At 52.8% G+C, this 25,364-nt stretch overlaps 9 protein-coding genes across 9 annotated transcripts; 4 read left to right on the top strand and 5 right to left on the bottom strand.

Moving 5' to 3' along the window:
• Positions 1-839: 839 nt before the first annotated feature.
• On the bottom strand, positions 840-2,430 carry KD926_009970 (uncharacterized protein; the record flags this gene model as incomplete). Its single annotated transcript, XM_053102470.1, has 2 exons — positions 840-2,038; positions 2,130-2,430. 2 exons carry the CDS (start codon positions 2,428-2,430, stop codon positions 840-842), a joined length of 1,500 nt encoding a protein of 499 aa, XP_052954083.1.
• Positions 2,431-5,087: 2,657 nt separating this feature from the next.
• On the top strand, positions 5,088-10,645 carry KD926_009969 (copper resistance-associated P-type ATPase; the record flags this gene model as incomplete). Its single annotated transcript, XM_053102469.1, has 8 exons — positions 5,088-6,364; positions 6,614-6,654; positions 7,042-7,510; positions 7,758-8,145; positions 8,222-9,346; positions 9,410-9,910; positions 9,963-10,370; positions 10,442-10,645. 8 exons carry the CDS (start codon positions 5,088-5,090, stop codon positions 10,643-10,645), a joined length of 4,413 nt encoding a protein of 1,470 aa, XP_052954082.1.
• Positions 10,646-11,244: 599 nt separating this feature from the next.
• Positions 11,245-11,559, top strand: KD926_009968 (heavy-metal-associated domain-containing protein; the record flags this gene model as incomplete). The annotated part of the gene is made up of 2 exons (XM_053102468.1): positions 11,245-11,332; positions 11,408-11,559. 2 exons carry the CDS (start codon positions 11,245-11,247, stop codon positions 11,557-11,559), a joined length of 240 nt encoding a protein of 79 aa, XP_052954081.1.
• Positions 11,560-11,933: 374 nt separating this feature from the next.
• KD926_009967 (uncharacterized protein) lies at positions 11,934-13,455 on the bottom strand (the record flags this gene model as incomplete). Its single annotated transcript, XM_053102467.1, has 2 exons — positions 11,934-13,092; positions 13,160-13,455. 2 exons carry the CDS (start codon positions 13,453-13,455, stop codon positions 11,934-11,936), a joined length of 1,455 nt encoding a protein of 484 aa, XP_052954080.1.
• A 467-nt stretch (positions 13,456-13,922) lies between these two features.
• KD926_009966 (glycoside hydrolase family 47 protein) lies at positions 13,923-16,252 on the bottom strand (the record flags this gene model as incomplete). The annotated part of the gene is made up of 3 exons (XM_053102466.1): positions 13,923-14,929; positions 15,001-15,645; positions 15,739-16,252. The coding sequence occupies 3 exons, from the start codon at positions 16,250-16,252 to the stop codon at positions 13,923-13,925; spliced, it is 2,166 nt and encodes a 721-aa protein (XP_052954079.1).
• An 801-nt stretch (positions 16,253-17,053) lies between these two features.
• Positions 17,054-18,523, bottom strand: rpt4 (proteasome regulatory particle base subunit RPT4; the record flags this gene model as incomplete). Its single annotated transcript, XM_053102465.1, has 4 exons — positions 17,054-17,174; positions 17,257-17,713; positions 17,773-18,159; positions 18,307-18,523. The coding sequence occupies 4 exons, from the start codon at positions 18,521-18,523 to the stop codon at positions 17,054-17,056; spliced, it is 1,182 nt and encodes a 393-aa protein (XP_052954078.1).
• A 1,400-nt stretch (positions 18,524-19,923) lies between these two features.
• Positions 19,924-21,545, top strand: aspf22 (enolase acuN; the record flags this gene model as incomplete). The annotated part of the gene is made up of 5 exons (XM_053102464.1): positions 19,924-20,047; positions 20,145-20,201; positions 20,279-20,618; positions 20,688-21,128; positions 21,191-21,545. 5 exons carry the CDS (start codon positions 19,924-19,926, stop codon positions 21,543-21,545), a joined length of 1,317 nt encoding a protein of 438 aa, XP_052954077.1.
• A 587-nt stretch (positions 21,546-22,132) lies between these two features.
• KD926_009963 (eukaryotic translation initiation factor 3 subunit J) lies at positions 22,133-23,196 on the top strand (the record flags this gene model as incomplete). Its single annotated transcript, XM_053102463.1, has 3 exons — positions 22,133-22,151; positions 22,258-22,337; positions 22,498-23,196. 3 exons carry the CDS (start codon positions 22,133-22,135, stop codon positions 23,194-23,196), a joined length of 798 nt encoding a protein of 265 aa, XP_052954076.1.
• A 773-nt stretch (positions 23,197-23,969) lies between these two features.
• On the bottom strand, positions 23,970-25,352 carry KD926_009962 (14-3-3 adaptor artA-like protein; the record flags this gene model as incomplete). Its single annotated transcript, XM_053102462.1, has 8 exons — positions 23,970-24,323; positions 24,392-24,479; positions 24,551-24,825; positions 24,914-24,925; positions 24,992-25,011; positions 25,086-25,132; positions 25,196-25,203; positions 25,341-25,352. The coding sequence occupies 8 exons, from the start codon at positions 25,350-25,352 to the stop codon at positions 23,970-23,972; spliced, it is 816 nt and encodes a 271-aa protein (XP_052954075.1).
• Between the last annotated feature and the right edge of the window lie 12 nt (positions 25,353-25,364).

Below are 25,364 nucleotides of genomic sequence, written 5' to 3'. Positions count from 1 at the left end.
CTGCTGCAGGCACTTCCGTGAATGCATTGCTGCAAGGGGCTTCAAGAATGCGGAAAGATAAAAATATTTAAGAAATAAATAAATAAGAAAGGTCATTTTCAAATGTTTCGAGATCAGAGATCCATCGGTATGATCTTATGAGGTGAAGTAATTATTATATATACATGTACAAAAACACAGAATTAATGTGACTTTTTTTTTGTGAAACACCCGAACATTTCTATAGGATACAGCGGGTCATAAAATCAATCACGCTTGAAGGGTATAAACGGGGGATGGAATAGATGAGAAACACCGATCATTATCACAGCAAAGCCCCCGCTTTCGTTCCTCTGTTGGACCTGCAAATTTTCTTCCACATTCCAGCCGGGCAGGATCCAATCGCATTAATGCATGGAGAGTACATCGCTCGCAGAACAAACGGAAAGCAGATGCGCCTGGTAGTACACCGGGGTACTGTTACATGTGGATGCAGAAAAAGTGGTCCGTCAGGGAATCACAAGTAGAAAGGTCCGGAAGAACAAATGAAAATGCAATGCACCGTGCGTAAAAGAATGGATTGCACTCTGCGAGTCAGTAGTCGCAGGCACACAGGTCATAAAGTCATCAATGTCAAACCACAAATCAGAGTCGATAATAAAGAACAACAGATAAGGAAGAAAGAAAAGACATTAGTCATCACAGGCTTCAAAGGTCGTCCATGAGGCATTAGAGATCATTAGATGTTATACATCATCAGAGCCTCGCACAATAATTCTATCGTCGCTAGAGATAAAAACTGAGAATGAATCAAGAAAAGGGTCCTGTCTGTGGAGCGAGAACCCGCAGACGGAGAAGGTCTAGGACCGAGACACAAGATCCTGGAAGAACTTGAGAAAGTTGCGTTTCAATGATTGAGTGCGACACAGTCCAGAGTCGGTCGTCGGCGGTGCGATTTTCATCGGACCGACGATTTCGCCGTCGCCCAACTCGGGGAACTTGTCGTCATGCAGGCGAGGGATCTTGAACTGCTCATAAGGATCGCAGTGGGAGTTGACCAGACGTAGGTGAGGTCCTTCGGTGGCCTCCAGTTGGGAGAGCATGGCTTCGTGCTGCCGTCGCCATTCGTTGTTGATCAACTCCCACTTCTCCTCCGTCAGCTTGTAGATGTTGGATGTGATCCCGTAATGTTCGCCCGTCCGAACCAGATGCTTTGCAAAATTGCATTGGGCGAGATCCCACTGGGCACGCAGTAATCGGAAGGACTCCAGGTCGTAAACTTCAGGCATGTACGGCTCGGGCTGAATGTTGAAGTTGGCATGTCCCAGTTTATTCGCCCACTCGTCCTTGGGATCCGATAAGATAAACGGAGGTGCCTCGCCCGACACGGTTCGTGCCGTGCTAGCTCGAGGTCGGTTGAAGGACGCGACGGATGGCTTGGAGGACAGCGGTGGCGATGGGAGCGTGGCGAGGCGTGGGTCTTGGAGTACATTGCCATCGGGGACATCCTCCGCCATGTCGGCTACGGAAGGCGACTGCAGCGGCGAGTGAACCCGGGATGCGGTCGGATAAACAGGTTCGTCTCCCATGAAGGGCGGCAGGAGCGGAGTGGTCGCCTGAGGCGCCGATTCCTCCGGGTCATGACGATTAGCTTTGGCGATGTCGATGGGTTGCGTTCCCGATTCACTAATCCGCTCTTCGAAGATCGTTCTTGCTGGCGAAGGAGGCACTGTAAAAGATTCCACGCGGCTGATAGAACCCACCGTCGGGCTGACCAAGACGGAGGAGGCGGAGTTGGTACGAGATCGCAGCGTGGTTGAGAACGTATCCACACCGTCCGGTCCTTCGGATGCACGTCGAGATTTCCAGCGCGAGGAGATGGTCGATATTTGAGAACTGATGCGCGACAGGCCTTTGATCGAAATGCTGTCCGAGCGTCTCTTCTTCGGAGAATGGGAAATGTCCATGCCGGCATCAGTGAGGTCGTAGCCGTCCGAGTAATCAACGGAGGAAAAGTATGAATCTTCCACTTCTGATAAGCCTTGGTCAAGATGATCTGCTAGCGGGTCAGCGAGAATTAGAGGGAAAAAAGCATAACGATTTTTCGGAGAAAATCCCGGCACGAGGGGTTGGGAGCAAGGGCGACATACGGAAGTATTCCTCTTCAAGATCCCTCGCGTGGGCCCCACAGGAATACTCTTCCTTCACTCCTGTCAAGGGATTTTTGGAGGCGCTTTCCATCGAATTCCCGTGGCCGGGGGATGAAACCAAGGAGGACACGGAACTGGAGAAGCGCGCATGTCCTTTGGCAGAAAACAGTGAAACCGCGGGTGAGACAGGCGTTGACGAAGTAGTGGTCATCGGGGATTGAGGCGACTGCCGCGACGGGTCAACCATAGCGTCGGAACTGTCACGCCTTTTGGCGTCCAAGAGATGCGAAAGTTTGAGCATGCTGGAAAATTGGCGTCGGCCGAGGTGATGGGAGATTTATTTTCTTCTCTTTTTTTTCTTTCTCTGCTGCAGGTGAAAAGCAGGAGAACAAACGCGACACGCAGAGAAAAAACAGATCGGGGGGGTTTGGTTTCAGCTCTTTATGTCGAAGACATCATCCACTGATTTGTCTGAGTAATGTTTGTTTTAGAAGATAAAAAAAGAAACAAAAGAGATTAATATGTATTGCTTTTTCGGTTCTTCTTTTTCTTATTCCGTCCACATGAGAAACGAGAAAAGAAAGGGAAAAGGGGGGGGGGATGGAGGAAAAGAAGCCAGAGAGAACAATGACTGTTTAAAGATCCTCAACAACCCAAGTCAGACGTGGCGTGGCGGTGAAAGACAGCCCGAGAGAAGGAACGAGAGACAAGGACAAGACCAGCAGCGAGGGAAACGATGCGAGGCCCCCGGATAGGACAATTGACTCTGAGACGACGCGAGCCAGAAGCCACGAGCGAGTGACTGGCCGAGGCGGGGAGAAAAATGGCAGGCGGCAGGGCCGACAAGAAGACGTGGAGCACGTCAGTGGATGCAGGCGGACGAACAGCTGGCCGGAGGGGAAAGATGAGGGTGTTCGTGAGGCCCAAAAGGCAGGCTGACAGCTCAGTGGGCCGCAGTTGCTTTTCCAGTCGGAGGGCGTTGGCGTTTGGCGAAGGAAAGAAGGATGGGAGAGGATGAGAGAAGGAAAAGAAGAAGAGGCGGAGGAGGAGAAAGAAGAGAAACAGAGAGGGGAGCACAGACGTAACCAGAGAATGTCTTCTTTCCCTTCACTTCTCGACGGTCTCGCTCCAAATCACCTTCGATGAAATAATTTATTTATTTAATTCGATTACATCGTGAGGGGCAAAGAGAAAAAGCAAAAATTGAATGTCGGCTTCTTTTTCGCTCTACGGAGCGTACTTTGCCTTTGTTCTCTTCCTGTCGGTCCTCTCTTAGTCTCTCGATCTCTCGATCTCTCGATCTCTCTATCTATCAAATTCTGTTCTTCTTTTCGCCTTCGTCTGCCAAGCATCTAATTTTGACCTTCTATTATTATTATTATTATTATTATTTTTCTCTGGGTATGACTTAAGAACCAGAAAGTAAGAATGGACGATCCTCGGGGAATTCGCCAGACCAGTGTAGGCTCCGCTCAGTTCCGTGGATCCTTACATTTCTTTGCCACGGTCGCTGCTTTTTATTTTTCACTTTAGTCCCCGGCGGAGATGAGATGCGGTACTTCCTTTCGGTCGCATGGCTTGCAAACCTTTGCTATCGTTATCGTCAGAGGGGAGGGGAAGACTTTTCCCTCTTTTTAACCTTTTCGAGAAGACCAAAGAAGCCGGTCGCGGAGTATCGTGAGAAAATGCTCCATCGAGATTCAAGAAGCACCGTTCCGTCTGCCCGTCGGGGGAATTCCAACGGCCTCGCGTCATCGCCAATCCACCTTGGGTCTTGGTCTTGGAAAAACACCCCAAGCGAGTCAGGGACCCATCGTGAGCGCGGGAGAGAGCAAGACAAAAGATGAAGGATGACAATCTAGACTCCGACCGACTCGACTGGTCTAACACAGAACTCCATCGGATTGACATTGCTCCAGTGGCTGGTGGGCTACTCTTTCCCTGAACAGGTGAACACTGTGCGACCGCCGACCGTCATGATTGTCATTCTTCCTGGAGGACCAAGATGCGAGAATTGTCAACGCGCTGGGTTTTCCCCTCTTCCCCGAAAGTACCATGACCTATCATCTTCGCATCGGACGACTCCCGACGAAGCAGGTCGCATGCGTGCGTACGGTGTAGTAATCTCTGACAGAGTGGTCGGTCCTCCATGCGTCTTCCTTTCTTCTTGCCTGCCGGTGTCGCAAAGACAGACCCCTTCTGTCTCGGTCGCTGCAGGTTGCGACCGCTGTGTCATCCATCGCTTCCCCTACTGGCTGACTTCTTCGGGCTGTCTCTCCTCCAACGCGTTTGTTTTTTGAGGGTTTTCGCGCTCTGTCTTAGACTTCACCTGTTCAAGAAATTGGTTGGCCGATCACCCGGTGGACCCTTTTTTTTGGCTGTTTTCTTCCCCCCGAGACATGCTGAGTACGGAGGAGCGTCGACTTGTGTTCCACAGTTCTCGCACTCCAACCTTGAACTCAAAACTCTGGTGCCGACGTCAGATCCACATGGACAGAGCCAGCCGGATGGTTCCCTAAATCCCATCAGAGTTTGGGACTAGAAGAAAAGTCAGAACGGAAGTGGAAGAACCCTGTGGCTACCGAACGCCGATAGAATTTACCGCGGCGGCGTTCCTTGGGTCGCGACCGGGTCGGCATTTGGGAATTTAAGATACTTTGTACCTCGTAATCCAGTAATCCTCTCTATCACGAGCGACCGATCAATTGATGGTCAGCATGGGAGAGAACATGTCGGAGTGATAGATAGTCGATCATCGATCCGATCTGGTTCAGATTCAGACTCAGATCCATCGAGATAACACTGGGAGCTATAGTTCACCACTAACTTAGAGGATGACGTGATGCCCTTTGGTCCGTGCACGTGACATCACGATGTGCTGACTTCGGCCTCGTCTGCATCGGATGGACCGCACCGCCTTGCGTTTCGTCCAGCGATCTCTTCGTCCTCTCCAGCCACATGAAGTTCCTGTCCTCCTTTCTGCTCGGCATTGCCGGCCTGGCAGCTGTTTCTCCGGCCCTCGCATCCCCGCAGAGGCCTTTGAAACCCATCTCCTCGTCGCCTTCCACCGGCGGCTCCCTAGACGATGTCATCAATGACTCACCCTTCCTGTCTTTCCACCGCGACCTTGTACAGATTGAATCCATCTCTGGGAATGAGAGCTACGTCAGCGAATTCGTGGCAGACTTTCTGAAGGCGCACAGCTTCACCGTTGTCAAGCAGCCCGTGACGGGTGGGGATGGACCGGATCGCTTCAACATCTTCGCCTACCGGGCGTCTAGTTCCCCCCGGGTCCTCCTCACCAGCCACATTGATACCGTGCCCCCGTTTATCCCCTACTCCCTCGAGCGCGTCGACTCCAATTCCTCGGCCTCGAGCATCCGTATCGCTGGTCGAGGCTCCGTCGACGCCAAGGCCAGCGTGGCGGCCCAGGTCTTTGCGGCGCTCGAGGTGCTGGACGAGACCCCGGACGCTCCGCTGGGATTCCTCTTCGTCGTAGACGAAGAAGTCGGCGGGAAAGGCATGCGCGTCTTCTCTGAATCCTCCCTGAACCCAGCCCCCTCCACCTTCAACGCCGTCATCTTTGGCGAGCCCACTGACCTGGCCCTCGTCGCCGGCCACAAGGGCATGCTGGTCTTCGACGTGGTCGCCACTGGTCATGCCGCCCACTCCGGGTATCCCTGGCTCGGATCAAGCGCTATCTCAGCCATCCTGCCGGCCCTGTCGCGCGTCGACCGTCTAGGGGACATTCCCGCCGAGGAGGGCGGCCTGCCCTCCAGTCCCAAGTTCGGCCGCACCACCGTGAACATCGGTCGCGTGGATGCCGGTGTAGCAATCAACGTGGTGCCCGCGGCTGCACGGGCGGGCGTCGCGGTACGGCTGGCGGCGGGTACTCCGGATGAGGCGCGCGAGATCGTGCGGCGCGCTGTGCACAATGCCACCGAGGGCAACGAGGCCGTGTACGCCGACTTCTCGTCACACCCAGAAGGTTACCCACCGCCGGACCTGGACACGGACGTGGAAGGATTCGAGGTGACGACGGTGAACTACGGCACCGACGTGCCAAACCTTCAGATTCCCGACCGCGAGGACGGCGGCCGCGTGCGTCGCTACCTCTACGGCCCCGGTAGTATTCATGTGGCGCACAGCGACGACGAGGCCCTCACTGTGGCGGATCTGCAGGAGGCTGTGCGTGGATACCGGAAGTTGATCGAGGCGGCATTGGATCGGAACGAGTAAGTCCGGGCTTGGTTCTATTCGCCCTCGGATAAAGTATATATATAGGTGGGTTAGGGACGCTTCTTTCACGCTACTTACGTCTCTTGTTCTCGCATGGAGTTTGATGAATTGGACGATCAGCATCGTTGATAGCTTGGGATTCGCGGTTGTATATATAGACATTCTTTTGAAACAAGCTCTCGGAACAACACGGGTTATTTGAAAAATATATCTCGATATCGATACATCTGTATAATGAGTTGTAGTCTACTCTACCTGCGTAGCTACCTCACCCACTCGAGGAGTTGTAAGTGATTCATCTCCAGATCTCTCGGTGGCGTGGAATGACGAATTAGGCAGGTGTTATCTCCGTCCGATGGCGTCGCGCACAAAAGTCGCACATCCCTGGCCAGAACGTGGTCCACCAACTGCGTCTTTTTCGCGGTAGCTTATCCAAGCAGCTCCACATTATATATCTCTATATACACGGGGTATACGAATACAGGATTCGCTCCTTCGAGAACTCATTCACCATCTCTTGTGTGATTGAAATCAACAGTCCATCGATACTTTGTGGTCGCCATGGGGGTCGAAGAGACAGTCACGCCTCCGTCAAGGCTCACCTCCGTTCTTGTGAATAACCTCCATTGCCCGTCATGAGTGGCCAATGTCGAGGAAACGCTCTCCGCCCTAGTGCCGCCTCCATACTCAATCACAACCTCCATCTTACAGGAAGTCAAAGTCACCCATCCGAATACGTTGAGCACTTCTCGCATAATCCGGGCTTTAGAAGATGCTGCATTTGAAATCGATAGCGTGCAAACCGATGAAGACAATCTCGAAATCAATGGCGACCATCGTGGCAAGGCGAAACACGACGCGCGGGAGCAGTCCGAGCTGCATGTCAGTAAATGCGACACTTGCTCTGCGGAACTAGCGAAACTGGCCTCGGATTTATCGACAGACCAGGGCGTGGATGACACCAAGAAGGGCCCTATTCCCGTTGCCACCCCCATCAAGTCCCAAGACGATGAGCTGGCAACTGTCATGACTGACAGTCTGAATGGCTCACGGGCCCGCATGACCTTCTCCATTAGCGCCATGTCTTTTAGCTCATGTGTGAGCAAGATTACGGCAGCCCTGCAACCGCGAGCTTGGATTCAGTAGGTCGATGTCAATCTCTTGACCGCCAGTGCCGTGGTGGTGCTTCTGGACAAAGCCCACGTGAATGAGGTCTCGGAAATAGTCAAAAGAGCTGGCTATGCAGTTGAGCTGATCAATACCGAAGATATTCAAACCCAGAAGTCTCCCAAGCCCGCCTCGATGATCGATTCATGGCGCGCTTCCTACATAATTGGGGGGTTGACTTGCAGCTCCTGTGTTGGAAGGAAAAGTGACAGATACGCTTAGCAAGTACGAGTGGATTACCAATGTGGATGTGAATCTTGTCTATGGAAGTGCAACGGTCGAATTCCAAGACAAGAGCCATCTCGATGAGATTCCGACCGTCATCAATGGCCTTGGTTACAAAGCCACTCTGAGTGACATTGAGAGTCGGAATCCAACCCGCGAGGATAGCTCCAAACGCACAGTCAGTATTCAGGTGGATGGGATGCATTGCTCCCATTGCCCCGAGCGGGTGCTCAACACTCTTGCGCCTTTCTCGGACCGACTGGAGGTGACCGAACCTCCAACTCGAACCAAGTCTCTCTTGACTGTGTCTTACATCCCCAACACGCCAACTTTTACCATTCGGCACATTCTTGAAGCTATCGCCAATGTGGACCAGGCCTTCGCCGTATCGATATACCGCCCCCCCCCCCCCCGGTTTAGAGGAGCGTTCTCACGCTATGCACCGGCGACAACAATGGCAGATTGCCCGCCGCTTGATCCTGGCCGTGGTGGTTGCCATTCCGACTTTCATCATAGGCATCGTATATATGTCATTGGTCTCGCCCGACAATCCTGGGCGAATATACCTCGAGCAATCGATGTGGGCCGGCCAAGCCTCTCGCATCGAGTGGACTCTGCTCATCATGGCAACTCCGGTCTACTTCTTTGCTGCGGACCTCTTCCATCGTCGCATGCTCGCTGAGATCAAGGCTCTCTGGAGACCAGGGAGCACTACTCCAATCCTACGCCGACATTACCGTTGTGGAAGCATGGACATGTTGATGTCTCTCGGAACGACCATCGCCTACGTCTCCTCTATCGCCATTCTCTCCATCAATGCCACACAACCCCTTGACGGTATGGGAACAAACACCGACAGCTTCTTTGACTCAGTTGTCTTCCTCACCATGTTTCTACTCGTGGGTAGATTACTGGAAGCCTACAGCAAGGCCAAAGCTGGAGACGCTGTCAGTCTTTTGAGCAAACTGCGCCCGACAGAGGCTTTGCTGGTCCAACAGAATGACAGTGGAAGCCCGGCTAGATCCGGAGAAGTCATCGCGATCCCTATCGATCAATTGGAATTCGGTGATGTTGTCCGTGTCCGCAATGGAGCTTCTCCCCCGTACGACGGAACTTTGATCGACGGACGATCGCAATTCGACGAGTCGAGCTTGACGGGAGAGTCAAGGCCTGTGACCAAGTCGGTTGGCGATGAAGTATTCTCCGGGACTATCAATCAGGCTGATCCAGTTTCCATCCGCGTTACTCGACTCTCTGGTGATTCGATGCTCGACCAGGCGATTGGAGCGGTTCGCGAGGGTCAAATTCGTAGGGCACCCATTGAACGCACAGCCGATCTGATCACTGGCTTCTTTGTACCTTTGATTTCTTTGATTGCAATATTGGATTGGATCATTTGGCTGGCACTGGGTGTTTCTGGGCGGCTTCCGGAAAGCTGGAAATCAGGAAGCACTGGTGGATGGGAGTTTTGGTCCTTGCAGTTTACCATCTCCGTCTTTGTCGTTGCCTGCCCTTGTGGGATTGGCCTAGCAGCTCCGACGGCTCTCTTTGTTGGTGGCGGTCTCGCAGCTCAACATGGAATTTTGGTCAAGGGCGGTGGCGAGACCTTCCAAGAAGCTAGCTAGCTGGATTATATTGTGTTTGATAAGACCGGGACCATTACTGAGGGTGGAGAGCCAGCCATCACGGACCATGAGACCATCCTTACCGATCACGTTGGCGAAATTTGGGGCGCGGTGAGGGAGGTCGAACACAACAGCAGCCACCCGATTGCCAAAGCAATGGTCAAGTTCGCTACGAAGTACCAGCCACCGAACATGGCCGTCGTTTCTGTGAGCGAGATTGCGGGAAAAGGTATGAAGGGATCGTTCCGTCTTCCCGGCAATGCAGACTCGATTCTGGACATCGTGGTGGGTAATGAGGTCCTTATGATTGACCATGACATTGTCATTTCCTCGATCCATGATCGCACCTTGAACGATTGGAAGACGCAAGCCAAATCTGTTGTTCTTGTTGGTGCAAGGATCCAGGCAAATGAGAACGCAGAGAAGAAAGTCCCTTGGGGTCTTGCCTTGATGCTTGCAGTGGCCGACCCGGTGCGGCCTGAGGCCGTGGCCACGATCGAAGCCTTGCAAACCCGCAATGTCGCGGTCTGGATGGTCTCGGGGGGACAATCCCACAACGGCTCGTGCAGTGGGCAAGATGGTCGGTATCCCTGAAGACAACATCATTGCTGGCGTACTGCCGGAACAGAAAGCCGACAAGGTGCAATATCTTCAAAAGACACTCCCACGAGCACCGCGAACGGGCTGGCTCGGCCTAGGCAAGAAGAAGAATGCATCGGGACGTGCACTGGTAGCAATGGTCGGCGATGGCATCAATGGTTCCCCAGCGTTAACCATGGCCGACGTCGGCTTTGCCATCGGATCAGGCTCAGATATTGCAATTTCGGCCGCCGAGTTTGTTCTCGTCTCATCTCGTTTGACCTCGCTACTCACCATGGTGGATCTGAACCCAGTGGTCTTTAGTCGCATTCGATTCAACTTTGGTTGGGCGCTGGTGTACAACTGCATCGCCGTGTCCGTCGCCGCTGGCGTTTTCTTCCCGATTGTAAGCAACGGCAACCATGTGCGATTGGACCCTGTTTAGGCGCGTCTCGCGATGGCACTTAGCAGCCTTAGTGTAATCTGCAGCAGTCTCTTGATGAAGACTCGACTGCCTCTGGTAGGAACGAGGAGCCTCGGGTCTGGGAAATGAATATGAGTTTGAGTCTCGGTGGGTCATTGGGTGCATTTGGTGTGGACGAATACTATCCGCGTGTGAATTTTCATAATATTCTAACCATAGCCATTGCTGGCGTTCCGGAACAACTGATATGGGTTTAATGTGTTGTAACCTGTGAGATATACACCATGAGATTGAATCAACTAGTTAGCATAACTTAATACAATCAAATCGAATTTGATTTTCTATCCTATTCCGATCAACATTGATATCAACCGGTAGATCTTCTACGGCAAATTGTCTTGTTATCATCTCGGTATGTATTGTCTAGAACTGTGACTGCGATCTTCTCATCCCCCGGATAATAAGGCCGCCTCCTCGAAAGCAAGCACCTTGCCCTATGACGGAAACCGTACTCGACCTTGACAAATCCTCGACCCCACCCTACGAAGACTCTAGGCTGATGGAAATTCACTAATTCAGGCGATAAACGCGCATCGTCGGTGTTCGGAGTTACCGAATTAAGTAGCGTCGTGTGGAGCCAACACCAACCAGCCTATAGCACAAACACCTCTTCGGGATATGCATAAGCAGCAGAGAGCATAGCAGGTTCTACGCCTCTCTTGATGATATAAGTTAAAGACCGAATCGTCTGAAGTGACTACTTCTGAACCAACACAGAAGCATCCCAAAATTCGCCCTTCCTCACACTTATCCACTACTGCCACTACCACAACTACCACCACTACTCCTTCTTACAATGTCCCCAAACCAATACAAATTCAATGTCCAGATGGGCTGCGGTGGTTGCTCCAGCGCCCTCGAGGATGCTCTGAAGAGTGTCAACGGTAAGTTTGAGGGCACCTGCGTCCCTCCCTGCTTGTCTTTGCACCGTTCTTCTAGCTAATCCACATCACGAGAAGGAATCGAGTCTTTCGACGTCAGTCTAGAGCACAAGACCGTCTTAGTCAACGCGGAATCTTCTCTGTCGTATGAAGCCGTCCTCGCCGTCCTTAAGGCGACGGGCAAGGCCGTTCACAGTGGCGAAGCCAATGGTCAGGCCCGCGAGGTTTAGAGAGGCTGTTTGGGTTGGGGTTGAGCGTTATACATCAAGACATTGTTTAATTCATTGGTCTGTCAGAGTGTATGATATTTTGAAACTTGGGTATGGATTTTCTATAAAGAACAGTATCAATCTTCACCATAGCCTTAGGAAGCCTATTCGCAGAATCAGACCCTTACCCTTCGTAGGGGTAGTAGAAGCGTTTCCTTCGTTAAACACATTTTATATCCCACAAGAAAAGATGAGAGATTCTTGAGTTATCAAATCACGAATCGATTTACACTGGAAAGACACAATCCCTCCTATTATTGCACTATTACGATGATACGTAGTATGAAGCTAGGATCTCTGCTGGCTAGTCGTTATTCAAGGGACACATGTAGTATCTAGATAATGCTAGAGGATCCTAGACCCATTGAAAAGACCAAGATATTGTCATTTTTCTCTTGCTCCAGCGAGAGAGCGGTGCAGGCATGACGGACTGGCTGCATCCATCCCCAGGGCTCGCTGAACACGAGACTGTCTTCCAGATGGATAGCGCGGCGCAAAGCAGCAAAACCCTCTGTAAAATTTCCACGGCGATATTGGGTCTCGATAGCAAGCATAGAGACACCGACGCGGAGAATATCCACGGAGCGATTCGGATGGGTTCGACGCGTGTCAGGGACACGTTCAATGGCGGCCGAGTAGCGTTCTTGCTCCCATTCGGCCTCCTTCACGCGGCCCAAAGACGCAAATACCACGCCTTTGGCGTAATGAATCGTCGCGGTGGTCACGCAGTAGAGGTCCTGGTCGGCTGGGGACTGGAGACGAAGGATCTCCTCCCACATTCCGAACCGCACCATGACATGAAACCGGATGGCAATGTAGCCTTCAAGCCAATCGGCGAGGTTGGGCGATTTGGCTCGCAGGATTTCCTCGGGGATGGTTGCTTCCATCCGGTCCACCGTCTCCAGCGCGATCTGTTTCTTGCCGGCGAACATCACCGCATAGATCAAAGAATGGTAGTTATGGAGGCGGTAAAGACTGTAGAAATTCTTGCCCCCAGCATAGACGTAGTACTTCTCGTCGGCAAAGGCCGCACGGGTGTTGGATGAGATCGCGCGACGGTAATCGCCTACCAGGTTATCCAGGTGGATCGGTATATGATGCGCGTGGTCGGCGTCAGGAACAAGATCCCGTAGAGCGTCCGCAGTAGAAAGTCCACGCTCCAGATTCGGGCACATTTCTGCCAGATGAATGTACATGTGCAGCAGACCGGGGTGCTGTGATGACCCCCGCTGCGCCAATGCCCGCTCCAAAACTTCCTGCGGCTCGAAAGTGCGAGCTCCTCTGGCAGGCTCGCCTGTGTTCAGGTCATATAGCTTCCACGGGCTCAAGGTCATCATAGAGTCGGCATACAGAGCAGCAACATCCAGATCATGGCCGAATTCCCCATAGAGGATATGCATAGCATCACAATATTTGACGCTATCTGATACAAGCTGTTCAACCTGCACAAGGTTTGCATGCTGGAATCGAATGCTGATGGCGTCTGAGACCCTTCTCAATCGGGGTGACGGAGTCAGAGAGGGTCTTGGCGATTCTAGATGCATGGTATGTGTCCTTCAACACAGATTTAAGATGGTCTTCATCGAACAATTCGTAAGGGTGGTTATAGTTGGAGCCAAGGGCAAATGCAATACCCCAGTAGGCCATAGCGCATGCCTCGTCGCATGAAATAGCCTTCTTGAAACAGCTCACTGCTTCCACGTGATTAAAGGTATAGACCCATGTCAGGCCTCGATCCAACCATATCTGAGCAGCAGGGCTCGACGTGGAGATGACACGGCCAAAATTACCGAGACTGAAGGGATAATCCGTTCCCTCGAGGACTGATTGACTGTTTTGCCTCGGTGGCGTCGACATTTTCGGGTCTATTTGATTGCAAGCTGAATTAAAGCTCTGTTCGAACAAGACATGATGCGGTTATATATAGGCCCCCACCGCTGCTGCTAAATAACAGCAGGTTGATTCTGGGCGAAGGCATCCGGGCTCCCTCGGAGAAGTCTATAGCCTGAAGAAGAAAGTGATAACTCCGACGCACCGCACGCAGGACCACAGTGGGGACTGTGGAAGTTCCTGGTGTAGGGTGACCACTGTGATGATCGAAGATGGTCACATAAATGAAAACAATTGAATGATTTGGATGACTGGTTTGTTGTATTAAATCGATTGATCAATGTAGAAGGAAGATCGCCATGGCTTGGCCTCAGCCATCGAGAAATGGGTCAAAAAAAATAAACCTTTCTATTCCTGTCATTTATATAGTAACCCTGAAAATAAAACAAGAGAGAACATAACACAATCAAATGGCATCAAAATCCAAAAAGTCCTCACGAATCTCGCGGCTTCCGCGTCCACCCCGTTTTCAACTCGCCACTCGGTTTGAACCGGGGCATCGGATGCGCCTCGGTGTTGAAGACGTTTTCTTCGAGAGGAAGGAACTCTCGATCGGAGAACAAGAGATAGAAGTACTTGAGGGTTTCAGCCATCCAGAAACTTTCCGTGTTGTCTCTGCGAACTGGCGGCAGCACGTTGGCGTTGGATAGCGAGGTGAAGCCAACGATGCGAGACTTGCCCTGTGCCTCGGCGTTGACACCGTCAGCGTCAGCGTCGGCGTTAGCTTCGCCCTCGGCTCCAGAGTCGGCGGAAGGCGCATCGTGCTCGACGACGGCCGTGTGGCGCACAAAGGACTTGAACATCTCCCACCCCCAGTGACGGTAGGTTTCGTCCTCGGTGATTCGGTACATGTAGAGGAGGGATTCGACGGTCTCGGGCCGTTGCAGGTTGTGTCGGTCCTGATTGTGGATGTTGATGTCCTCACGCCAGTTGGAGGTCTCATCCTTGAGTGGGTAGAGGGGTTTTGATTTGAGGGGCAGGTCTTCTTGCTGCGACTTCTGGTTGCCCGTGACCATGGTGGAGTCGGGATACATGTCGCTGAACATCACGGGAGGTTCATCCGTGAGGAAGTAGGTGATTTCAGGGGCAAGACCGGTCGACGTGGCGAGATACGTCGCCCAGCAGGTCTTCATCAGCTCTTTGGCAATCAGAATCTCCTCGTCATGCCGCTGGGTCCACGTCGGGAGCTTTTTAGCCTGCGAAAGGGGCAGCCCGCCAGTCGCAGCCAATGCAATCGTGCCGGGCAGGAAACACACCAGATGATCCATCTTAGGCGAAAGGGCCTCGCGGAGTCCCGTGGGTCGTTCGCCCAAGATCATCAACTGGGCGTTTTTCGTGTACGCAATCAAGTGCTTGCGCATGCCCATGAGAGCCTCATCCCACATCTCCTTGTACACAGGCTCTTGTTCGAAGGTCTGGTGATACTGTTTGATGAGGTACTCTAGTAAGAGTTGAGCGTTAGTGATCGTGGGGGTGATGTAGAAGCCACCAAAAGGACATTGAGAGACGTACCATAGTAGGAGTCACCGCGACTACCGAGACGTACATTGTTTCCCCTGAATTTGCCAGAGTCTGGATAAAGGTAGATCGGAACGAGGCCATCCTCCATCTTCTGGCCGTCCACAATTTCCATTACGTTCTCGACGATGCGCCAGTACTCAGCCTCACCGGTCAGCTTCGCCAGGTATTTGAACTCCAGCTGCACGGAGGTGGCTTCAGCGGTGGACGAAGCGCCTCCGTCGGAGTGTGACGGGATACCCTTGGACGTGTTGAGGTTCACACTGGCGTAGGGTATCCCCGATGAGGACTCGAAGGCGCCCGCCAGTCGATCCGCCAGATCGGTCGCCTTCTCAATGTACAGGTCTTCTCCCGGGGAGCCCACGTCGTCGTCAGCGACCGGGGCGAGTTGGGGATATGTCGTGGAGAGGTAGTGCGCAGAGAGAAGGCCTCCCAGCATACGAATGGTTGTCTCAAAGGTGCTCACGTCGTGGTCTTGGTCGTACCGCAGGGAGTAATGAATCCAACTACGGGCATGCTGCACCCGCGAGGTGAGATTCATGATCATCATTGTGTCCAGCGCATCGACGATCATCCACCCCATGCCACCGTCCACCATGGTTCTGCCGTCCTTGGAAACAGGACGGAACACATCCAAACCTGCCCAGGATAAGAGACTGCATTAGCACTGCTGACCTGCGAACTTGTTCGGCGAATCGATCGATGGAAGTGAGAGAGTCCTCCGGAACATACCCCATGCATGTTTCTCGTAGCCATCCCAGCTGACAACGAACGTATCCCTGACCTTCTCCCGGCGTGCGGCCCAATCAACGGGCTTCGGTTTGCTGCCGTCGTAGGCCGGGTCCGTTTCATCTAGGCTCTGCATCCAGGCCCAGAGTTCCTCTCCTTTGGCCGAGTCCGGCGTGCTCAAAGCAGGTTGACTCCAGTTATTCGGTCCGGATACGTAGTACCAGACAAGCCCCAGAAACAACAGCAGGATCCCGCCTTTTAGGATCTTCCCCCGCCTGTGTCGTGGTCCCGTGCGCCGCGGCGCGAAATACGGCTTGTCTTTGTACATGGGGAGGGTACGATCTCCCCCGAAGATGTTGGGAAGATTGTTGGCTACCCCCGCGGACTGCGAAATACCATAACCTGGTAGTCCACTGGTACCGGGGCTCCGACTGGCAGCTCGCCAATTGTGGCTCTCGAACGGTCGCTGAGGGGAGGGAGAAAGTGACGGATTGTTTGGAGGATACTGAAAAGACATGGCCACCGGGCTGCGTCTACAATACTTCCTCGTCGAATGCGGAGGACAGGCCGGAGAGAAGGAAGTGCTCGAATGAGAGGCGTTGTAAAGATATCGGCATCAGACACGGTCACCTTGTCGACTGTTTACCAGGAATTATAACCGACGGACGGTTTGTCTGATCACGGACAGTTCGATTACCGCGCGGAGGGTCAGAGGACAGGGAAGGAAGCTGAAGAAAGAAGACACAGGTCGAGTTAGTAAGATAGCCCTTGAAGGAATAAGCCGAAATAGCGCCTGTAGATCGGAGGACGACACACGGCATAGTAGCGTAAACAACTGACCCAAGCATTCAATGATGGTTGGCGAAGATCTCAGCTCCGCCTCGTGCAAGCAGCATTCAGAGGGCTGATCTCATGAAGGCATGTGCAAGCTCGTCCAGCGATGCGACAGAGCATGAAACTATGGCGAGTAAGAAATATTGACAAGGCCACCTGTTGCGGTTTGGCGCCCCGACCCATTGGTGGAGAATGCCGAGGAAGGCCTTGGCGAGGGCCTTCACGAGCGAGCAGTGCTTGACGACATGAAGACTTCATCTCTGCTCCCAGACTTTCGAGGATTTCGGACAGGATAATAAGCGTCCCGGAATTAGACAAGCATGGCGTCGCCGGAGATTCAGAGACTCCCCCTCCAGGAATAACTTCACGCGACCATTCTACAAGATTCGGAACACATTAAAGGGCTCATTAAAAAAGGCGATTTCTCTAGACACATGGCTAATATTGAAATGATCATTCACATAAGAAAGAATGACCCCGTCAATTACAGTTTCTGGTACTCCAGCTTGCCTTCCAGTTTCTTCGACTCCGCCACCTTACGAACCGCCCGGTTGAAGTCATCCTGGTTGATTGCATCCCGGTAATCCTTGATGGTAAATAGACCCCTGCATGAGAAATGTTAGCCTAGATCTGAAGTTCCGATCCTGAAGAGGAAAAAAAAAAAATAGTAAGAAAAAGGAAACGTACGCTTCCGTGACAACGTTGCGGAGATCCGCTCCGTTGAGACCATCACTCATCTTGACCACGCTCTCGAAATCAATGTCACCATCCAGTTGCACAGTACTCGTGTGGATCTTGAGGATCTCCAGACGGCCAACCTCGTTGGGCAGAGGAATCTCAATCTTCCGGTCCAATCGGCCGGCTCGTAGGAGGGCGGGGTCAAGGGTGTCGGGTCGGTTCGTGGCCATGATGATCTTGGTCTTTCCGAGGTAGTCGAATCCGTCGAGCTGGTTGAGAAGCTCCATCAATGTCCGTTGGATTTCTCGATCGGCAGAGGTACCCTCGGAGAATCGTCGACCACCGATAGCGTCGATTTCGTCCATGAAGATGATGCAAGGCTCATGTTCCTTGGCGTAGCCGAACATCTCTCGAATTAACCGTGCCGATTCACCAATGTACTTGTCAACGATAGCAGAGGAAACAACTAGATACGAGTCAGCATTCCCTGGTCCCCCTTCTCATCAGGATTATAGATTGGACTACCTTTCAGGAAGTTGGTTTCGATCGAACTGGCCACGGCTCGCGCCAAGAGTGTCTTTCCTGTACCGGGAGGACCGTAAAGTAGGACACCCTTGGGCGACTTGATGCCCACTCGGTGGAATAGTTCCGGATTCTTCAGCGGCAACTCGATCACCTCCCTTAGTTCACGGATTTGATCATTCAGACCACCAATGCCTGCAAAGTTGATTTGGCCGGGGTCCTCCAAAGACATGTTGTACACCAAGGGATCGACCTCTCGGGGGAGCATTCGCATAATAGTCAGGGTGGTCATATCCAGGGCGACACGGGTGCCTTGTTTCAGCTTCGATCTATCAACCTTGGAGCGACAGCCGACAACATATCGAGGACCGGACGATGCCTTGACAATGACTACTCGGGGTCAGCGCTGGAATGACGTAAATCAATTCGTTCCTTCACAGGGAGAGGGAAAAGCCATAAGAGGCAAAACCCGACTAACGATAGATGAACAGACAGAAGCCGGGTGCAAGGAATCCGACTAGACGGCGATCTACTTACATCTCTCTTCGTCCAGTTGCTTCAGCACTTCACCGATGATCTGGCCTACACTTTGCAAGGCCTTGATGTTCTCCTCGGAGATATCAAACTCCCTCTGCAGATCTTTGATCCCCATGCGAAGCGACTTCAGCTTTGCCTCCCATTCTCGGAGCTCCAGAAGGCTCTTTTTGTAATCTTCGAGGGCCTGGTCCCTCTCGGGGTCGCCGGCGCCGTTCATAGCGATAAAAGGCTCGTGGGGGGCAGTTTGGAGAAAGCAGGGATGGAGTTGCAGGTGTAGGAGAGTTGTGGATGATGGCAAGATTCACGCGGCCGTTCGGAATGGCAGGAGTATGGATGAAAGGATGACTTGGATGGGGATATCTGAACTCCGTCACTGCCAGCCAGCTCGGCGAGCTGTCGAGCTTACGGAGCAACCAAGCGCGACAAATCACGTGACCTACCGCTCAAGGCTCACGTGAAATGATATGGCGGCCCGATTTTTTAGGCAGCAGAGGTGCGTAGTATCTTTCATCCGACACCCGATCAGGCACTAAGGTGTCTACATGTGTTTTCGTCATTACGCAATGGGCAGATGGAAGTTTCTGGCATTGACGGGTATTCCACGGGGAGATGAATCGGAATTGGTGACTAGAATGATAGAAGAGGAGGGAGAGATTATATTTTAGGGCAATTGCATACTTCTACGTTTAATACTACTACTAGGTAGGGTAGGGTAGGTATGTATGTACATACATATAAAGTATGCTCAAAGCTGCCCGACATCGTATGTCAGAAGCTCCTCATACCTAAGGTAAGGTATGCCTTCCTGGTAGAGCAACCGAGGCGCAGTCTCCGATTCCGAACCCGAATCCAATAATGAATGCGATGTCGTAATGCGAAAGCAGCACATATGGGGAAGACCTCTTCAACCCGCCTTACCCCGAGGGAATCCGGGAGATCTCGCGTCCGGCGAGACCTTCAGGAAAGAGCGAGGGGCAGCCCCACCATCTCCAGCCTCATACAAGAACCGCCCGTTGCTCTCCTTTCCTTCTCTTCTGGTTTCTTTTCTTTTTCTTTTTTTGGTTATCATCTTTCCTGTCCTGGTGAGTTGTGCCTCCGTCTTCTGCCCTGCCTCCCTTGTCGTTCCCCCGAAACTATCCCTCTTGGTCATCATGTCCAACTACCCCACCATCCCACTCTGTTTATACTATGACCCCTCCCTCTCTCTCTTCCCTTGAGCATAGAGAGTGCACGGAAGTTTGATGCTTCCTGCACAGCGTACTCTGCTCGAGATGCCTGCCATTCAATGCACGCATCCCCCACTGGTCACCGCCCCGTATTCCTCCCCCCTCAAGCTCGGTCAATTGACTGATCGGAGCTCTCCACCACCACCATCCGCGGTGATCTCGTCATCGAATCATTCGGCTCTCTCTTTTCGGGTCGTCGGTGAACACCCTCCCACCCCGCTGCTAGTCTCCTCCCAACAGCCATCCAGAGCGCAGTTGTTTTATTTTTTTTTGCCCCCCCCTTTCCCCCTCTTCTATTTATTGAATATCCCTCCCGCCTTTTTTTTCCATCTCTTCTCCAAAAATTTTCTGGTCTCCTAGTTCAGTTGACTGATCAATCCAGACCGTCAAAATGCCCATCTCTAAGATCCACGCCCGCTCCGTCTACGACTCTCGTGGCAACCCCACCGTCGAGGTTGACGTTGTCACCGAGACTGGCTTGCACCGTGCCATCGTTCCCTCCGGAGCTTCCACTGGTCGGTACCTCCCTCACTGAAGCAATCAAGGCTCGCGAGAGTCCGGCCTCTCCTAGGCTAAGTGCTATCTATCAATACTGACAGAATCCAACTATAGGCCAGCACGAGGCTCACGAGCTCCGTGACGGTGACAAGACCCAGTGGGGTGGAAAGGGTATGTTTGCAATGCATCTCCTAAACAACGACACGGGAAACTGCGATTGGAATCTAATATGATCGACGGATGAATAGGTGTGCTCAAGGCCGTCAAGAACGTCAACGAGACCATCGGCCCCGCTCTCATCAAGGAGAACCTCGACGTGAAGGACCAGTCCAAGGTCGATGAGTTCCTCAACAAGCTTGACGGCACCGCCAACAAGGCCAACCTCGGTGCCAACGCCATCCTCGGTGTCAGCTTGGCCATCGCTAAGGCCGGTGCTGCCGAGAAGGGCGTTCCCCTCTATGCCCACATCTCCGACCTGGCCGGTACCAAGAAGCCTTACGTCCTTCCCGTGCCCTTCCAGAACGTCCTGAACGGTGGATCCCACGCCGGTGGCCGTCTCGCTTTCCAGGAGTTCATGATCGTCCCCGAGTAAGTGCCATTCCCCGATCCCTTCTCTCGGTTGATCGTGGCCAATTGTCATACTGACCTCGATATCAGCAACGCTCCCTCCTTCTCCGAGGGTCTCCGCCAGGGTGCCGAGGTCTACCAGAAGCTCAAGGCTCTGGCCAAGAAGAAGTACGGCCAGTCTGCCGGTAACGTCGGTGACGAGGGTGGTGTTGCCCCCGATATTCAGACTGCCGAGGAGGCTCTCGACCTGATCACCGAGGCCATTGAGCAGGCCGGCTACACCGGCAAGATCAACATCGCCATGGATGTTGCCTCGAGCGAGTTCTACAAGACCGACGCCAAGAAGTACGACCTCGACTTCAAGAACCCCGACAGCGACCCCACCAAGTGGCTCACCTACGAGCAGCTGGCCGACCTGTACAAGTCGCTGGCTAGCAAGTACCCCATCGTCAGCATTGAGGACCCCTTCGCTGAGGACGACTGGGAGGCCTGGAGCTACTTCTACAAGACCTCTGACTTCCAGATTGTCGGGTACGTCAACCAGATCTTCTCTCCCGTTGAGGTGTGATGCCGATGCTAACCGGACTCCATAGTGATGACCTGACTGTCACCAACCCCCTCCGTATCAAGAAGGCCATCGAGCTCAAGTCTTGCAATGCCCTTCTCCTCAAGGTCAACCAGATTGGTACTCTCACCGAGTCCATCCAGGCCGCCAAGGACTCCTACGCCGACAACTGGGGCGTCATGGTGTCCCACCGCTCCGGTGAGACCGAGGACGTTACCATTGCCGACATTGCCGTCGGTCTGCGCTCCGGCCAGATCAAGACCGGTGCTCCTGCCCGTTCCGAGCGTCTGGCTAAGCTCAACCAGATCCTCCGTATCGAGGAGGAGCTGGGTGAGAACGCCATCTACGCCGGCCAGAAGTTCCGCAACTCTGTCAACCTGTAAATGTAGCCAGTGATCTCGCAGAACACACCTCTTCCTTCTCCCCGGTACCAACTGAGTGTATTCCTCCCGGACTGTTTCATACTTCACAATTTTGACTGCTAGGCAGCTTTGTTGGGTTGGAACAAACTGCAAAAGTACCATCGCAGATGACTATTTGATCAAGATTTATGATGACGAATTGATAAGCCAACTCTACGGGCTATATAATGAAGAAAAGAATTTGCAGTTCAATCTTTGCCGGCGTTGTACATAGAAGTGTAGGGGTGTAGATTGCAGTAGATTGGGGTTAACACAGTACACCGAGTATGCAAGTGTTGAGGGCGGGACTGAAATATCGGGCATCAACATCTGCCGGCCGACACGTGACCTGCCCCACCACCCGACCGGGTCGAGGTCAACCTGGGCCTTTCGTTCGCGATGGAATCGATCCTTTCTCCCTCCGATCGAAATTTCCCTGCGCCTGCGCTTCCGTCCACGACCGTCTTCCGGGGACACACGGTTCGTATCTCTGTCCTTTCCGTCCATAACCTCAAGACCCGTGTGGAACTACCTTTCGTTTTCGTCAATTTTTGATATTTCTACCCACCATGGCACCTTCGAAGTGGGGTAAGTTTTTTTGGGGGGGGGTTTGAATACAGTCTTGTTCCCGGCTCGATGGCATTGTGCATGTGGAGAGAGGATAATCTTTTCTAATGGAATTACCACCTCACAGATGACGAGGAGGAGAGCTCTTCCCCCCCTCCCCCTCCTGTGGCTGCCCGCCGCAAGTTCGACGATGAGGAAGAGGATGAAGTGCGTATTCCAGCCCCTCTCCGCCCCTCCATTTTCTTCTTCTTCTGTTTCAATCTATGTGTTCACTCTTCTCAGGCCTAGCCTTGTCTAGATCCTGCACAACCGTCCCCCGCATTGCCTCTCACGAATCGTTGCTAATTAAACCTGCCATTTGGAATAGGTTCTCGACTCCTGGGACGCCGCCGAAGATTCCGAAGTAGAGCGGGAGAAGGAAGCCAAGGCAAAGGAGGCCAAGGCCAAGGCCGAGGCCGAAGCGGCCGCAAAGAAGAAGAGCAAGGCGCAGCGGATACAGGAGCACAAGGAAACTCGGAAACAGGAGCAGGACGAGGAGGACTCCGATAGTGATGAGGACGAGGCCGAAAAGCGCGCTCGTCTGCGCCGCACCGAGAAGGATGCGGACCTCAAGCACGCCGAGGACCTCTTTGGCGACATCGACCTGAACCGCAACCGCGGCGCCCCCAAGGCCGTCGTGATCAGCGACTCTGCCGATCCCACGCAGGCCGTTGACCTGTCGGCCATGCCGCTCTTCAAGCCCGTCACCAAGGACCAGTTCGCTCGGTTGACCACCACGCTGGCCCCGCTGCTGACGCCGCAGTCGAAGAAGCCCCAGTACGCGCTGTGGGCTCAGGATTTCACCAAGCAGCTGGTCAAGGATCTGCCCAGTGGCGACATCAAGAAGATCGCCAGTTCGCTGACCACCCTGAGCAACGAGAAGATGAAGGAGGAGCGTGCCGCCGATAAGGGCAATAAGAAAAGTAAGGCGGCCAAGACTAAGGTCTCGCTGGTGGCTTCGAGAGATAACAAAATCGATGCGTCCTACGATGATGATGGTGGATTGGGCGACGACGACTTCATGTGAATGATTTGAGATATATTGGATTCTACTGTTAATTTTTTTTTATTTCGCTCTTGCTTATTTTGTTTTACTGCTTCATCTCTTTTCATCTCTAGTTGCCAGTTACTTTGTCAATTCGACACTTTCTGCCAACTTCGACGATGCGTTGTATATGCATCGTTTATACACGCGTGCTCCCCATTTGCCCCCTTCTGCTAGTTTATGATAATACAATAGAATTGACGTCATTGCTTTATGTTATCCATCACTGTCTTAATCTTTACATAGTGCTAAGTTGTACGTACGTGGAAGAGGAGGATTCGATATAGATCATGTGAGCACTTCAGATTTCAAAGGCACCCTCAAAGGATAAAGACATCTAGCAAACCGTTATACTAGGCGTAGTATTCGAACTCTACGCGCGTATGTGTCGTGGAGTGGGTGTACGAGGCACTGACAAGGCGCAGGAAGCGGATGAATGAAACAAAAAAAAAAAAAAAAAAAGTGGAATAACACATTGTATCTGGTTCTGGGGTGGGAATAAGACACTAAAAGAGAGATAAATTCCACTCGGCCCCCTTTTCACCCTCCAAATATCAAACTCCGCCGGCCGACCCGACCCACACGATTGCGAACAAGTGGAAGTTAAAAGGTGCCAGTCCAATCCAGTCACGCAGCTAAATCAGGCCTTCATGAAACTCTTCCAGAGGGGGGAGAATTCGAACGTCCAAAGAGGCACGCCGAGCGCACAACGCATATTTTAATACAACAAAGAAAATAGCCCCGCCCCAGTGCTCTTAAGACTCGGCGGCAGGGGCAGGCTTGGACTCCTCACCCTTGTCCTCAGCGGCCGGCGCCTCCTCCTCGGGCTTGTCCTCCTTGGAAGCACCCTCGGCCTCGTTTCCATCGGAAGAGGTCCACAGGGTCAGGTTGTCACGCAGCAACTGCATGATCAAGGTGCTGTCACGGTAGCTTTCCTCTGAGAGCGAGTCGAGCTCCGCAATAGCGTCATCGAAGGCCTGCTTGGCAAGGTGGCAGGCACGATCAGGGGAGTTCAGAATCTCGTAGTAGAAAACGGAGAAGTTCAGAGCGAGACCCAAGCGGATGGGGTGGGTGGGGGTAAGGTCAGTCTGGGCGACATCGGTAGCGTTCTAATCCCGGTGGTCAGTAGGGGTCGACCGGTGACTCTTTCACGGAGGCGGTTCTGGACCGCACATACCTTGTAGGCCTCGTGGGCGGCGGTAGCAGCGACCTTGCGCTTGTTGCCAGAGGCAAACTCGGCCAGGTAACGGTGGTAATCACCCTTCCTGTTCGTCACATTGCTCGTCAGTCATCGCGCAAACCACACGCTTCTTGCCGGATCAAAAATCGCGCTTACATCTTGTAGTAGAAGACCTTGGACTCGCCAGTCTCGGCCTTGGGGATGAGAGAGTCGTCCAGCACGTCGAGGACATCCTGGCAGACTCTCTCGAGCTCGTTCTCGATCTTCTGGCGGTAGTCACGGATGATGGTGACGTGCTGTTCAGAGCCCTTGGACTCCTCCTTCTGCTCAATGGAGGAGATGATACGCCAAGAAGCACGGCGGGTACCAACGACGTTCTTGTAGGCAACGGAGAGAAGGTTACGCTCATCGACGGTAAGTTCGCCTCCAATCTGATGCGGGGTCAGTCATCTTGAGGGAGGAATAGGAGTGCGGGGAAGCAGCGCCAAAAAGTGGCTGGACGAAGGGGATGATGCATACGTTGGCAACTTCCTGGGAGAAGAGTTAGCGATCTCGTTTTGAGTAACCCGTATAAGATGGATAGATGTCGCTCCTTACCTTCATATAGGTGACCATCTCTGTGGACAGAAGGGAATGGATCAGCATCAGGGACACCCACGTCACGGTCGTGACATTCGACTGAGGCTCTTACCATCGTAGCGTTCGGCCTGCTCGCAGAGCCGAGCGAGGAAAGTCTTGCTGAAAGCAGGGAGAAGAATATGTCAGCGGTCTGCGATCGGCCAGGACGCTCTGGACCCTTACCTCTCACGCTGCCCAAGATGTTAGTATGATTCACATGGATCGCATCAGAACATGATAAGAGGGGACAGCGGGTTGTCGCAGGTTTAATGCATGCAACAAGACAACCGCAACCGAGACTCGGGGGAGTCAAACAAGGACGACATACCTCAGAAGTCATGGTGGAGGAATG

This window comes from Aspergillus affinis (assembly GCF_023601865.1).
Source record: "Aspergillus affinis strain CMG 70 chromosome Unknown NODE_74_length_177179_cov_84_810866, whole genome shotgun sequence".
NCBI classification, from domain to species: Eukaryota; Fungi; Ascomycota; class Eurotiomycetes; order Eurotiales; family Aspergillaceae; genus Aspergillus; species Aspergillus affinis.
Note: the sequence above shows the minus strand (reverse complement) of the source record. Positions and strands in the feature narration are given on the sequence as shown.